The 14181-nt window shown below is 42.0% G+C and overlaps 3 protein-coding genes and 1 long non-coding RNA gene across 5 annotated transcripts; 2 read left to right on the top strand and 2 right to left on the bottom strand.

Annotated features, from left to right (window-relative positions):
- The first annotated feature begins 383 nt into the window (after positions 1-383).
- Ssu72 (Ssu72 CTD phosphatase) lies at positions 384-2074 on the top strand. Its single transcript, XM_002058170.4, has 3 exons — positions 384-803; positions 875-1133; positions 1231-2074. Exons 1-3 carry the CDS (start codon positions 577-579, stop codon positions 1330-1332), a joined length of 588 nt encoding a protein of 195 aa, XP_002058206.1. The 5' UTR covers positions 384-576; the 3' UTR covers positions 1333-2074.
- An 813-nt stretch (positions 2075-2887) lies between these two features.
- Positions 2888-7616, top strand: Zw (glucose-6-phosphate 1-dehydrogenase Zw). The gene is made up of 5 exons (XM_002058171.4): positions 2888-3391; positions 5171-5301; positions 5366-5512; positions 6013-6230; positions 6306-7616. The coding sequence occupies exons 1-5, from the start codon at positions 3379-3381 to the stop codon at positions 7381-7383; spliced, it is 1587 nt and encodes a 528-aa protein (XP_002058207.3). The 5' UTR covers positions 2888-3378; the 3' UTR covers positions 7384-7616.
- LOC26530387 (uncharacterized) lies at positions 2990-4614 on the bottom strand. Its single transcript, XR_001449817.3, has 4 exons — positions 4494-4614; positions 4130-4213; positions 3885-4041; positions 2990-3748 (listed from the first exon to the last, which is right to left on the bottom strand). It is a non-coding gene; the product is annotated as an uncharacterized lncRNA (long non-coding RNA).
- A 1691-nt stretch (positions 7617-9307) lies between the features above and the next one.
- et (eye transformer) lies at positions 9308-13379 on the bottom strand. 2 transcript variants are annotated; one of them, XM_002058172.4, is made up of 2 exons: positions 12082-13377; positions 9308-10897 (listed from the first exon to the last, which is right to left on the bottom strand). In XM_002058172.4, the coding sequence occupies exons 1-2, from the start codon at positions 13257-13259 to the stop codon at positions 9892-9894; spliced, it is 2184 nt and encodes a 727-aa protein (XP_002058208.1). In that variant the 5' UTR covers positions 13260-13377; the 3' UTR covers positions 9308-9891. The 2 variants fall into 2 exon arrangements, with proteins under 2 accessions (XP_002058208.1, XP_032296411.1); XM_032440520.2 differs by having other exon boundaries at positions 10714-10893; positions 12082-13379.
- Positions 13380-14181: the final 802 nt, after the last annotated feature.

Raw genomic sequence — 14181 nt, 5'->3', positions numbered from 1 at the left:
TGTAGCAACTTGCCACATAACAACATTCTGTGTCTACTTCAACTTGCATACCAAACATTCATCGCACATGTACATTAATGCATGCATACATACAAATATACATATAGATTTTCATAATGAAAATTTTCAAACCAAAACTTATCTTGCTATATCTTTGCTGTATAATATTTAAGACGGCGCGTAATTTGATTTTTTTTTCTTAGTTTTTAGCTAATGTACAATTTAAATGGGAGAGTAAAATATTTAACGGTTGCATTTGACATGTTTTTCATATTTGTAACGTTTTTTTTGTAACAGTCAAACAAGTTGTTGGCGTTGCCACAACTGTTGTGAGTATATTTCGATACAATATTGTCTGTGACATGCGGTCACACCTATCGAATCGAGCCGGCACAAAATCGATTAGTTGGGCAGCACTGTTGCATTTATCGGCCGACCGCCATTATTTATTGGCCGTCTATCGCCTTACCTCACGCATTGTAATAATATTGACGAAGGCCATCGTCATTCCGTTGTTAATCTCTAAGTCGTATTTTTACTGGTTTTTATCGTAATAATTTTCACTGCCAAATAACAATGACTGACCCGAGCAAATTGTCCGTTGCTGTGGTCTGTTCATCGAACATGAATCGCTCCATGGAGGCGCACAATTTTCTCGCAAAAAAGGGCTTCAATGTGCGCTCCTACGGCACCGGTGAACGGGTCAAGCTGCCCGGTCTCGCATTTGACAAGCCCAACGTTTATGAATTTGGTACCAGCTATGAGGAAATCTACCGTGACCTAGAGTCAAAGGACAAAGAATTGTAAGTGCGTGCAACTAAATGCGAAAAATGCCAAACTCATCATGTTGATCAATTGCCGTCAAACGTTTCAGTTACACACAAAACGGGCTGCTGCACATGCTGGACCGGAATCGGCGCATCAAAAAATGCCCGGAACGCTTTCAAGAAACCAAAGAGCAATTTGATATTATAATAACCGTAGAGGAGCGTGTTTACGATTTGGTTGTGATGCACATGGAATCGATGGACTCGGTGGATAATCGGCCCGTACATGTGCTAAATGTCGATGTTGTCGACAATGCGGAGGATGCACTGATGGGCGCATTTTTAATAACGGACATGCTCAATTTGGTAAATTCAATGAATAACAAACACGCCAAATTTGAACAGATGTTGGATTAGTTAATGTATCCCTATTTTTGTGTTTGGTGCGTTGGTCACTTTGCAGATGGCGAAATCGAATGATATCGATAATGATATCGATGAAATGATACAGGAATTTGAGGAGCGAAGAAATCGAGTAATTCTACACTCTGTACTCTTTTACTGACAGTGCCGAGGAGCTCTGTTAACGGTACATGTCCAAACAATCAATCACCTGCGCTCCACTGACCATAGAAATCGAGATCGAGACTTTAAGATTTGTATATATGATGAGCAGATCGATTATTTATGTTAACATGCATATGTCTACCAATAGGACGTGGAACAAACCAAGTCGAACAAGTCGAATTTTCCAGCAAAACAACAACACCAACAAATGATACAATAAAATTGTAATATGTGTTAACTGCATGTGCTATACACAAATATATATAGTTATATATATATACACACACACATATATATATATATATAAATGTATATTTATATGTATATGTATACGCGGCTTTAGACTCTTGTCCTACACAAATCGTGCTAAAATTATTGTAATTTTATTTTGTTCTCAACGTTTATTTCTAGTTTGATTGTAAATATAAATCAAAGAACTATTTCGATATGCATTATAATAGACAAAACTATTGGCGTTTTAAATTAACTAGCCTAAAGCGAACCAATTAAAATGAACGGACGGACACCTGCTCTGTTACCTCCCATTAGATTACCCCTAAGGTAAATGATGTCCGCTCTAAAGTTAGCTCGAAGAATATTATACAAAATAGCAAATACACAAATACAAATGACTGTAGATAAACTATTCGAAATTGTTTAACAACAAATTGCAAATAGTCTATTTTTCAGCATTTCATTTGAAAGCTCAATTTTCGTAATAAAAAATACAACAAAATCAATGTTTGCGAACTTTTCTATTTTTTGGTTAAAATATATTCTCTGATATGTTCGTTAGGCGAGTGTTCACTGTACGCACATTTCGCAACATTTTATCATTATCAGTATCCATTACACGATAAGCCAAGTGTTTGCGATTTGTCGGATTTGCGTTTACACATGTTCATTTCATTCACCTGTTGATGGATTCGCAATCATGCTACGATTCGCGATTGTTTACATTCAATTCAAACAAATTAGAATCATTTTATTACAACCATTTTGGCTTATCATTTTGAACTTTCGCTGTGTTGTGGCACAGGTGAGTGCATTATGCAACTGTTGTTTATACCCATGTATTTGCTAGGTCTAGGTTCATGTAAATGTAATCACAAACATGACTCTGCAGAATGGGCGTATTTAACAATATGAAAAGCATTTTTGTTGTTTATGCTTTGTGGCAACACTGGCTACTCCACGGCTCTCAATTTGAGAATGAGTTGGCACACACTAACACACTGACAGTGTGTGTGGGCGTGTGTCACAGTATGTGTGTGTTTTCACGCGCGCGCACGCTCGTCTGTGTATGTGTGTGCTGTTATGCACAACAGAGAACCGGCACATTGGCCTCAACTGCCGCATTCAAACTGAAAATATCAAAAGTTTTGTGCGCTCTCTTCGTCTTCTTCTTGTTTTTTCATTCTTGGTTGTTGTTTTTACAAGGCGCGCGCTTGTATTGTTGGCGTTGTTGTTGTTGTTGTTGTTATTGCCGCTGGCATTGCCCATTGCCGCTGCTTCATGTGCGCTTTGAACATTTGCTTTGGCGCATTCGCGCTGCGATCGTGTTAAGCTACATATCGTTTCTTTTAGAGGGCTCTGGCGGCGCTCAAATAAATAAATAAAAAAAAAAACTTTCAAACAAGCAACACGACGTGGTATAAAATAACAACACAAAAAGAGAAAAGAAATATATATATAAATTTATATATACATATATATAAATATAAAAAGCTCGTTCACGTTGCGCTTGCGTGCAAGTGCAGCTGTGTGTGTGTGTGTGCGTGTGTGTGTGTGTGCGTGTTGCCAACCGAAGCTGAAATCACAATTTTGTAGACTTGACCTTTATTTAAATTTTTGGTCAAAAGCTTGACAAATTGTTTTAGCCTTAATTGCCGCAACCCGAGGAAACACACAAACACAGCAAGCGTCATTATTTGTCTTATTTGCTAAAATTACAAAATACATATACATATAAATACTTTAAGCAAAGCTGTCAACAAAATAAGTAAACAAATCATTTAACTCAGCTAACAGAGCAGAGCCATCCATGTTAAAAATGGGTAAGTAGCTAGTCAAATACGATATACGTTTACGATATGCAATCCTCAATGAATGCAATAGCGTGCGTGTGTGTGTGTAGCAATGGCTTGGGGCAGGGGGTTTCTGTGAAAGGTGGTAAACGCAACAGGTGGGACACATAGTGTATATGAGGGAGAGAGAGAGAGAACGCCCTTCAAATTGTATTCTTCAGCCAAAAGGGTCACCTACAAAGTGGCGGCAGCTTATCGCAATTCCAATCACTTTACCTCACTCCGCAATTATCTGTTGTTCTCTCTGCTGTTGTTGTTGTTGCTGTTGCTGTTCCTCTTGTTGCTGTTATTCACATTCACTCCAAAGATTAGTGCGCCAATGTTAACCTTTCAAGTTAAAGTTGAGAACAGAAAGAGAGAGGGAGAGACATAGAGCGTGCAATAGCATTGAGAATTAGCCAATGTTAATGACATTGAAAATGTACACGTAAATAATGTACACATATTTAAATGGTTTACATACCTACAGCTGTATGTGTGCGTGTGCCTGTGCATGTGCATATGCATGCGTGTGCCTGTGCGTGTGCGTATGTATGCGTGCATAAAAAGCCTTTCAAACTGTGCTCCAATGCCTTGTCAAGTCCAATGCCAAACACGATGCTGAGTCATCTGTGCAGGAGCTGAGAAATAAAGAGAACAACAAGAAATGACAGTTAAAAGTGCAACAACAACAAAAATAAAAAACAATAACAAGATGATCATACATACTTAATTTCATTCATCATATAACAGTTGTTGTAATTACAGTTATCACTCGCTGAGTTCGAACGCGCTCTGAAAAGTGCTGCCAAACTGTTAAAGAATATGCATTAAATTGGTTAAATTATTAGGAAAAATACGCAAAAATTGGGTTAAAAATGTTTAAAAAAAAATAAGGAATTTTATAATAATTTTTGTTTCGATTATTATCAAGTTGCCTTTCGTTATTTTTTGAGTTAAAAATGTATATATATTTTTTCCAAACAAGTTTTTCTTTAAATTGGAATTGTAGAACCTTAGATCGATAAATTCTATGAGGCTCTATGATTATACTGATTTCTTGCATTGCAAAAATGCTTACAATAGAACTTACCTTTAAAATAGAGTTGATTTTGTTGCCCCACCAACGATCCTAACTATCTGATCTTGCGATGTGCACTAAACTTGAACTTGAACAAATTTGTTGTTTGACAATTGTTTTTTTTTTTCAATATTATCAATTGTGGAAATCTTGAAGCACGTACTACTTCTGGCTCGTATCGCATTAGACAACATATCAAGGCAATAATAACAGGTGCTCGAGTCTGTGCACTTTTGTGCATTTTGTGCATTTTTCGAATAAAATGAAATAGATGGAAAGAAATAGATAGAAAAATATCCGAAAAACGATGCGAACAAAAAACGCGCAACCGAACGATTTGCGTCTCGGTTCGGGCTTCGACTTTCAGCTGTAATTGCCAACAGATATATATATATATATATATACTTATATATACTTATATATATACTTATATAGATGCATGTATATATGTGTGTGTTGGTGCACTTATCTGGCATACAGGTATGAGCTGGGGCCAAGATATAGTCGGCTGAAAGTCAAGCTATTTATTACGCATCTGGAAGCGCATCGAACGATACGACATAGAGCTGACCTCCAGATCGAGTCCAATATCCGAGCAGGAAGAGCCTGAGAGAGTCTGAGTCTGAGATTGAGTCTGCGTCTGAGCACGATTTCTGTTAGTTCATCTCCTTTTCTCGATCTCTATTTAGAGTACAACAGCTCGCAGGCCAGCGGCCATCTGGACCGGATCATCAAGAGCCTCAACTGCTCCACGATGATATGCGAGGGCACCCAGTTCGATGGCAAGCTGCCGCACACCTTTGTCGTCTTTGGCGCCTCGGTAAGTTCAGCCCGTATTATCTCCATCCCATTGCGTCTAAATTCCGGTTATATGCCGTGTACAGGGTGATCTGGCCAAGAAGAAAATCTATCCGACATTATGGTGGCTATATCGCGACGATCTGCTGCCCAAGCCGACCAAAATCTGCGGCTATGCGCGCTCCAAGCTGACCCTCGACGAGCTGAAGGCCCATTGTCACACATACATGAAGGTACGTTCCAGTCCCAAAAATGTCCCTCGGACTCCTTTTGGCATTATTAATTTCCTGCAACAGTTTTCGCAATTGCCATAAATACTTTATCTTGTTAAAGGTCTCTTTTACATTTTATATTAATCTTTCGATTTTGAAAAGTATCAAAAACATTTTTTTTTTTTTTGAAAGCAAAAAAAAATATTTTAAGAACATTTTGAGAAACTTTAATTCGAATATGTCTCCAGGAGGATTAATTCGGCATAGAATCGACTGATAAATATCAAAATGGGCAGCACTGGCTCGCGCCAGGGCTGCAAGCCAAAAAAAATAACTACGATTGATTCGGTTCACGGCTGGAACTAATCTCATTGAGGTTCGGTTCGTGAACCCAGTGTTTCGGCTTTTGGTAGAGGTTTAAAAAAAATAATAATAATTTGAAATAAAAGGAAAGCAATATTAGATGGCGGGTTTGAACCAGCACTTACCCCAGTTTGCATTACTTCTTCCACGCAATGCAGGTGCAAGCCGACGAGCAGGCGAAATATGATGAATTCTGGAGCCTGAACGACTATGTGGCCGGTCCGTATGATGTGTCCACTGGCTATCAGCTGCTTAACCAGCAGCTGGAGAAGATCGAGCACGGATGCAGGGCAAATCGCATCTTCTACTTGGCCCTGCCGCCGACCGTCTACAACCAGGTGACGCTGAACATCAAGAACATTTGCATGTCCACGCGGTAAGTACGCTCCAGAGAGGCACATCCTCGATAATCTTCACATCTCTCTCTCTCTCTCTCTCTCTCTCTTGGCAGGGGTTGGAATCGCGTGATTGTGGAGAAGCCCTTCGGGCGGGACGATGTCAGCTCAAAGGCGCTGAGCGATCATCTGGCTAGTCTCTTCGATGAGGAGCAACTGTATCGGATCGATCACTATTTGGGCAAGGAGATGGTCCAGAATCTGATGACCATACGCTTTGGCAACAAGATACTTAGCTCGACCTGGAATCGGGAGAACATCGCCTCCGTGCTGATAACATTCAAGGAACCATTCGGCACCCAGGGACGCGGCGGCTACTTCGATGAGTTCGGCATCATTCGGGATGTAATGCAGAATCATCTGCTGCAGATCCTTTCGCTGGTGGCCATGGAGAAGCCGTGCAGTTGCCATCCGGACGATATACGCGACGAGAAGGTCAAGGTGCTCAAGTGCATCCAGCCGCTGCAGCTGAGCGACATGTTGCTCGGCCAGTATGTGGGCAATCCCGACGGCAAGACGGAGGAGGAGCGCACCGGCTATCTGGATGATCCGACGGTCAGCGATACATCCACAACGCCCACCTATGCGATGGCCGTCATCAAGATTAACAACGAACGCTGGCAGGATGTGCCCTTTATCCTGCGCTGCGGCAAGGCGCTGAACGAGCGCAAGGCCGAGGTGCGCATCCAATATCAGGATGTGCCCGGCGACATATTCGAGGGCAGCTCCAAGCGCAACGAGCTGGTCATACGCGTCCAGCCTGGCGAGGCGCTCTACTTCAAGATGATGACCAAGAGCCCGGGCATCACCTTCGACATCGAGGAGACCGAACTGGATCTGACCTATGAGCAACGCTACAAGCACTCCTATCTGCCGGATGCCTACGAGCGTCTCATTTTGGACGTGTTTTGCGGCTCTCAAATGCATTTCGTTCGCTCCGATGAGCTGCGCGAGGCGTGGCGCATCTTTACGCCCATTCTGCACAAGATCGAGCGCGAGCAGACGCCATCGATTCCATACCAGTACGGCTCCCGCGGACCCAAGGAGGCCGATCGCAAATGCCAGCAGAATAACTTCATCTATTACGGATCCTACAAATGGCACGGCTCCAATCCGAGCACATCCAATCTCTGAGTGCGCCCCCAGCCCGGCCCGGCCCGGCCCGGATTCGACTTGGTCATGGACTTACCTTACACTTACTATAGCTACATATATTTTTATATATACATCTTTATATATATATATATTTCATTGTAGATAAGTGCTTTTTTTTTCTTTGCTTTCGGTTATTTCTTATTTTGGTTTTTACAACAGTTGTGTTTTTTTTTTTATTTTATTAAATTTATTGTATTTGGACTATATACAAATTTGGCGCCTGTTTTTAAATTTTGTAATTGGGACTTGTTAGGGAATTTTCTAGTTCTGAACTCTGCTAACCAACACTGGAAACCAGCTGGAATCCGTTATTCGAAGCGTTTCTTTTTGAGCTATGAATCAAATCTTGAGACGAACAAGTTCCAACGAAAACAACTGCACAGATCGAAAGATTATGTTTATGAGCTGATGGAATATATTTTACAGAACTGGAAAACAATTTGATTAAGGCTCGAAAGACGTTCTGCATTTTGTAGAAAAACAATCATACGCACATACATACATATATAAATATTTACACACATATACACATATACACACACACACACACACACACACACACACACACACACACACACATACATACACACATACACACACACACACACACACACACACACACACACACACACACACACACACACACACACACACACACACACACACACACACATACACATACACACACACACACACATACACATACACATACACACACACACACACATACACACACACACACATACACATACACACACACACACACACATACATACACACACACACGCACACACACACACACACACATACATACAACATATATACATACATCATACATACATACATACAAACAAACCTACATACATACTTATTAACAAAAAAAAAACACAACAAAAATACCAAAAAAAAATACTACACTACTAGCTAAGCATGAAAAACTGCAGAGCCTACTTGAATTCTTGAGAATCGAGGAGGAGAGCACTTCGAAAATATTCGTTTTATTTAAATTTGCAGCGAAGCGAAAAATAAGTTTCGTCTTCGTTTCGTATCAGAAAATGAACATGCATGCATACACTAATACTAACACACACACACATACACACACACACACACACACACACACACACACACACACACACACACACATACATACATACATACATACATACATACATACATACATACATACATACATACATACATACATACATACATCATACATACATACATACATACACACACATACATACAACATATATACATACATCATACATACATACATACAAACAAACCTACATACATACTTATTAACAAAAAAAAACCACAACAAAAATACCAAAAAAAAATACTACACTACTAGCTAAGCATGAAAAACTGCAGAGCCTACTTGAATTCTTGAGAATCGAGGAGGAGAGCACTTCGAAAAAATTCGTTTTATTTAAATTTGCAGCGAAGCGAAAAATAAGTTTCGTCTGCGTTTCGTATCAGAAAATGAACATGCATGCATACACTAATACTAACACACACACACACACACACACACACACACACACACACACACACACACACACACACACATATATATATATATATATATAATACAAGACCTTATGTAATATTTTATATTAGAGGCTTATTAATGGGGTTTCAAACAAATTTTGTTAAAAAACATTCAAGATTTTGTTAAATTCCAAATAATATTAAATTGATAAATAAATGAAGAATTAAATTTAAAGAATTGTATTAAAAAATAGCTTAACCTCAATTGTGTTGAAATTGTAAAATCTTGCAACAGAAATCTTTCGAGTTTGGTTTGAGTTTTTGTTTTGCTAAATATTATTAAATTCTTAAAATCTAACAAGAAATCAACTTATTTTTTATTTTAAGCGACATTTTTTCTTTCAAATATGTGAGTTTATGTTTCACAGCAATTTTGAGTTAATGTTTTTAATACAATTTTTACAATTACAATTTACAAACAGAGAAAACTAGATAGAAAATTAAAAGTTAACAATATTTGAACTAAACAATATAATAAATATAGATGACCTTAGAAGCTAGCACTGCCTGCTTTATATTATTATATCATTTTTTTTTTATAATAATTAATCACGTAAATAAATAAATATAAATGGTAAACAAAATGTTTCTATATACAAGTGCGGGGCATATACATATTTGACGAACTGTATTCGAAAAGAGGGAGTGGAAGAGAGAGAGAGAGAGAGGTGGTAAGGCAGGAAAAGAAGGATAGGGAGAGAGAGAGAGGGACAGAAGCAAAGGCAGAGAGGAAGCGAGAGAGGGACAGAGAGTGTGGGAGTAAGTGGAACAAGTATGAGCGATATAGAGAGCGAGAGAGAGAGAGAGAGAGAGAGGGTGTCTCTGGCTTAACAAACTATGTGGAGAGCCTGGAAAAATGGGCGTCTGGAGTTGAGCTCAGTTTGATATCAAAATATGGCTCGAACGTACTTTTAGCTTAAAGATACATTATCTGAATGCTCTTGAAGGCGCCACATAGGACGTGTCCGGCGGCGCCTGCCTGGGCTGCATCCGTATGTAGGTGGAGGCGAAGTCGACGCTGGGGGAGGCCGGACGCTTGAGCGGCACGGAATTAAGCTCCGCCGCGGTCAAAGCTTCTGTGCGTGCTTTCAACTGGATGGGCACATAGCCCGTTTGGGTTAGCAGCATGTCCAGCGGCTTGAAGTTGCCATGGAGCACGGCCGGCAGCTCCACAAGCAGGGCGCAATCGGCGACAATGCTGGTCTCTGTCATGCCGCTCGCAGGCAGCTGCTCCGGCCGTTTGCTGGGCGGCAGCAGCTGCTCGCGCAATTGCATCTGATCCTGATCCCGCTCCGGCTGCTGCTGCTGCGGCGGGCAGCTGTCCACGCCGACGGGCAGAACGACATCAATGTCGGACATGGTACGAAATTTGCGCACAATCATGTGTATAAAGACGCCGAGCACGACCAGGGCAACAATGCCCTGAAGGTTGTGCATCCAGTCGACTTCAGTTAAAGGATTCGGGCTGAGAAGCAGCGTGCCATAATGCCATTCCAGCCAGTAGATGCCGCCGCTGCCGGTGCTGTGCGGACCATAATTGCCCGAGACGCCCCACTCGTACGAGTCCAGACGCAGCTTGGCGTTCTCGTAGTAGCAACTGTTGGGCAGCAGCAGCTCCGTGGACTCAATGGCCAGCGTCTCGTTGCAATGGCTGCGATCCGTCACATTCGTGCTGCACCAGTAGACGGTGTAGCCGAGCAGATCGCCGGACTGCTCCGGCGGCTCCCAGCTCAAGCTGCCCAACATCTTCGATCTGTTCACGTTTCTGGGTATCCGCTTGCCCGGCTGCACCAGTTCCGGTATTCGCACCTGGCTGTTGCTCGTCGACAGCCCGATCGCGTTCCGACTGTGTATGACGACTATATAGCTTTCCTTGGACGGCTCCAGATTCCGGATTATGGCCATATTCGAGTCGATCGCAATCTCTGCCTGCCTGCATCAAATAAAATGTAATATAATAATAATAATAATAAATAATAATCGTTTGCGAACCGATTCGAACACCGTGAACCGAACCAGTTCTCATTTGAAATGCGAGCTTGCAGCCCTGGCAATCGTTAATTGTGCATAAATCAATAAAATAAATCGATTAATTGATTGGTTCAAATGCAAATGTATACCCTGTACTCATTGAAAATGTGTAAGATCGGGTATGATGATTTTGTGCAAGTGCATGTAACAAGCCGATAAGTATATTTTCCCGACAATCGATAACTTAGCACGATTGGCAGGCAATCGATAAAAATCGTTATCGAATCGAATTAATCGAGGTTAGAAATATCTTAGCTAGAATCATCGAAATTAAAATGTAACTTCTTGAATTGTATATATGTACAAATAAATATCTGTAGCTTGCAGGGTATTCGCTAGTCGAGCACGCCCTTTGCGTCATGAAATTCTTCTAATATTACGTGCCTTTTTGCGAGTGTGAATTGGCACTCAGCAAAAGGCACGTAATATATGATTAATTACGGAAATGCCCAATTTGTTTTTATATTTATTTTCGTGATCGGTTTTTCGCTCATATTCGGTGCTCGACTAGCAGATACCCTATACCCGGAATTTTCCTGTTCCACTCGATGTAGGGGAAAAGGATTCTATTTATTAATATTATTTATTTTCGAGATGGGTTTTCTGTTCATTTTCTGTGCTCGACTAGCAGATACCCTATACCCGGAATTTTCCTGTTCCACTCGATGTAGGGCAAAAGGATTATATTTATAATTATAATTTATTTTCGAGATGGGTTTTCTGTTCATTTTCTGTGCTCGACTAGCAGATACCCTATACCCGGAATTTTCCTGTTCCACTCGATGTAGGGGAAAAGGATTCTATTTATTATTATTATTTATTTTCGAGATGGGTTTTCTGTTCATTTTCTGTGCTCGACTAAGAGATACCCTACACGCAGAATTTCCCTGCCCCATTCTATGCATGGATTCTAGCTTAACTTCGGCGCTTGGAGTGCGATCCTTGAGAAGATTGCAGAGCAAATCTCTGAAAGATTAGCTTATTTCGATTCGGAACGAACGAGTAGCAAGAATTTCGCGCAGTGTAGGGGCAACGCGAGCTGGGCGATAAGGATTGTTCGCGGTTGCTCTGATTGTTCTGACTCACTTGACATGCTGGTCATCGCTGGCCCTGAGCACGTGCACATGGTAGTCGAACAGCGGACCATTCCGCTCCAGCTCGTCCAGCTGCTGCCAGTAGACGCGCAGCTCGTCCGGCTGCTGGGGATTGCGATGATAGCCCGTCGGCCAGACGGCGGGCGGACGTGCCGGCAGCGCGGCCATTGTGCGAAACGAATACTCGAACGGCTCGCTCCAGTGGGCGTCGCTGTCATTGTAGCGCCGCCAGAGAAGCAGGGTATAGTTGTAGTAGGGATACGGCAAATGGGTCAGGCAGGTTTGCTGCCAGATCGAGTTGCGCTGCTGCGAGTGCGGCTGCTGCCAGCGCCAGCCGGAGAGCTCCGTGGGCAGCAGCTGCATCTTCCAGTCGATGTGGTAGCCAATGTGATTGGAGCCATCGCTGTCGCGCCAGGCCAGGCACAGCGCTGTGCTGTTCAGCTGCGCAACGGTGGCATTTGTGCCCGCCGGCAGCAGCTGGATGCACTGCGTCCGGCTCAGCCGGAAATGCTGCTGCTGCAGCGGCTGCAACGGCAGCCGATCGCGCATGCTCAGCGTCAAGTCATAGTATTCAGCGAATCTGTCAAAGTCCGTGTGCCCAATGCTGCAGTGCATCAGCTCCACGTTGGCGCCATCCGCTCGGCACTCGATCTCCTTGTGGCGATGCCGCAGCCAATAGCTGGTCGTCATGTCCACCTGCCGGCTAAACGGCGGCCGGCTAAAGCTGCAGTTGAGCGGCGCTTCAGCCAGATCCCCGTGAAAGCGACAGCCAAAATCCTGCACCTGCAGCCGGACGCCCACCATGAATCTGGCGGAGCCGAGCGTCTTGCCGTGGCACAGGCACTCGTAGCTATAGGCGCCCACATGCTTGGGCTGTGCCGCAACTTGCTCATGGTAAACAGTGGTCGCATTCAGTATGCGCACGCTCAGATTCGCATTGCGCCGCGTCTGCATATAGATGCTATCGATGCCGTCGCCCGCGCACAGCGCCTGCAGAGATTTTAGCTGCTCGAAAGAACAGCTCACATTGTACGCATCGCCGGCACGCAAATCCAAGCGAGACACCTGCACGCGCACATTGTCCAGGTGTGCGGCATCTTTTGCCAGGCACTGTGCCCAGGCCAGGCACGCGACAAACACAAGTACAAGACGCAGCCGGGCCGCGAGCATTGCCTGGACCTGATCTCCCTAACTATATATATACTATATATATCTAAGTAGTATAAAAATGTGAATGGTGTGCGAGCCGAGCGCGTGAAACGTCCGCCAATGTCCGCGTTGATTTCCAACTACACGCTCGAAACGCAGCTCGTAATCATTTTAAATGTATGTACAAATACGAGCATATATATAGCATATATATACACATATATATATATAAATATATATGGGGTGGATACTACGATCTGATTTCCATTTAATCTCGCCCTTTCTCTCTCTCTCTCTCTCTCTCTCTCGCTCGCTCTCTCTCAAAGAGTATGACGATTTTGATAAGCCAGATTCTCTGAAGGCGCAATCAATAATTTACTCAAAGCTCAACAAAAATTGTATTTTTATACATTTTTAAAAACAACTTTAACAATTTTGTTCATTCACAAATCATTTTGAACTTTCGATTTCTGGCGAAACATCATTTCATTTTAATATATTTGTGTTTGTTATTCATTTTAAATCTTTTAGTTTAAAAAAAGTAAAATAAATAAATAAATTATTTCAGACTTGGCTTGCATCGACTCGCCAAAGCCCCTTCTATGCATATACACATATTACCCCATTATGCCCTTTAAATGGGCTTTACAATTGTTTCGAGCTAAATTAAAATAGCTTTCGTTCTGACGAAGCTTAAATACCCTTCCTGTATACAGAGGTATACAGAGAAAATTATAATTCTTCTTGATCTGACGAAGCTTGAATACCCTTCCTATACATATGTATACAAAGAAACATTTAATACTTCTTAGTCTGACGAAGCTTGAATACCCTTCCTGTATACAGAGAAAATTATAATTCTTCTTGATCTGACGAAGCTTGAATACACTTCTTTTTAAAGAAGAAATAAATACAACAATTGGCAAATATGCGCTATATATAT

Source organism: Drosophila virilis, chromosome X (genome assembly GCF_030788295.1).
Source record: "Drosophila virilis strain 15010-1051.87 chromosome X, Dvir_AGI_RSII-ME, whole genome shotgun sequence".
NCBI lineage: Eukaryota > Metazoa > Arthropoda > Insecta > Diptera > Drosophilidae > Drosophila > Drosophila virilis.
Note: the sequence above shows the minus strand (reverse complement) of the source record. Positions and strands in the feature narration are given on the sequence as shown.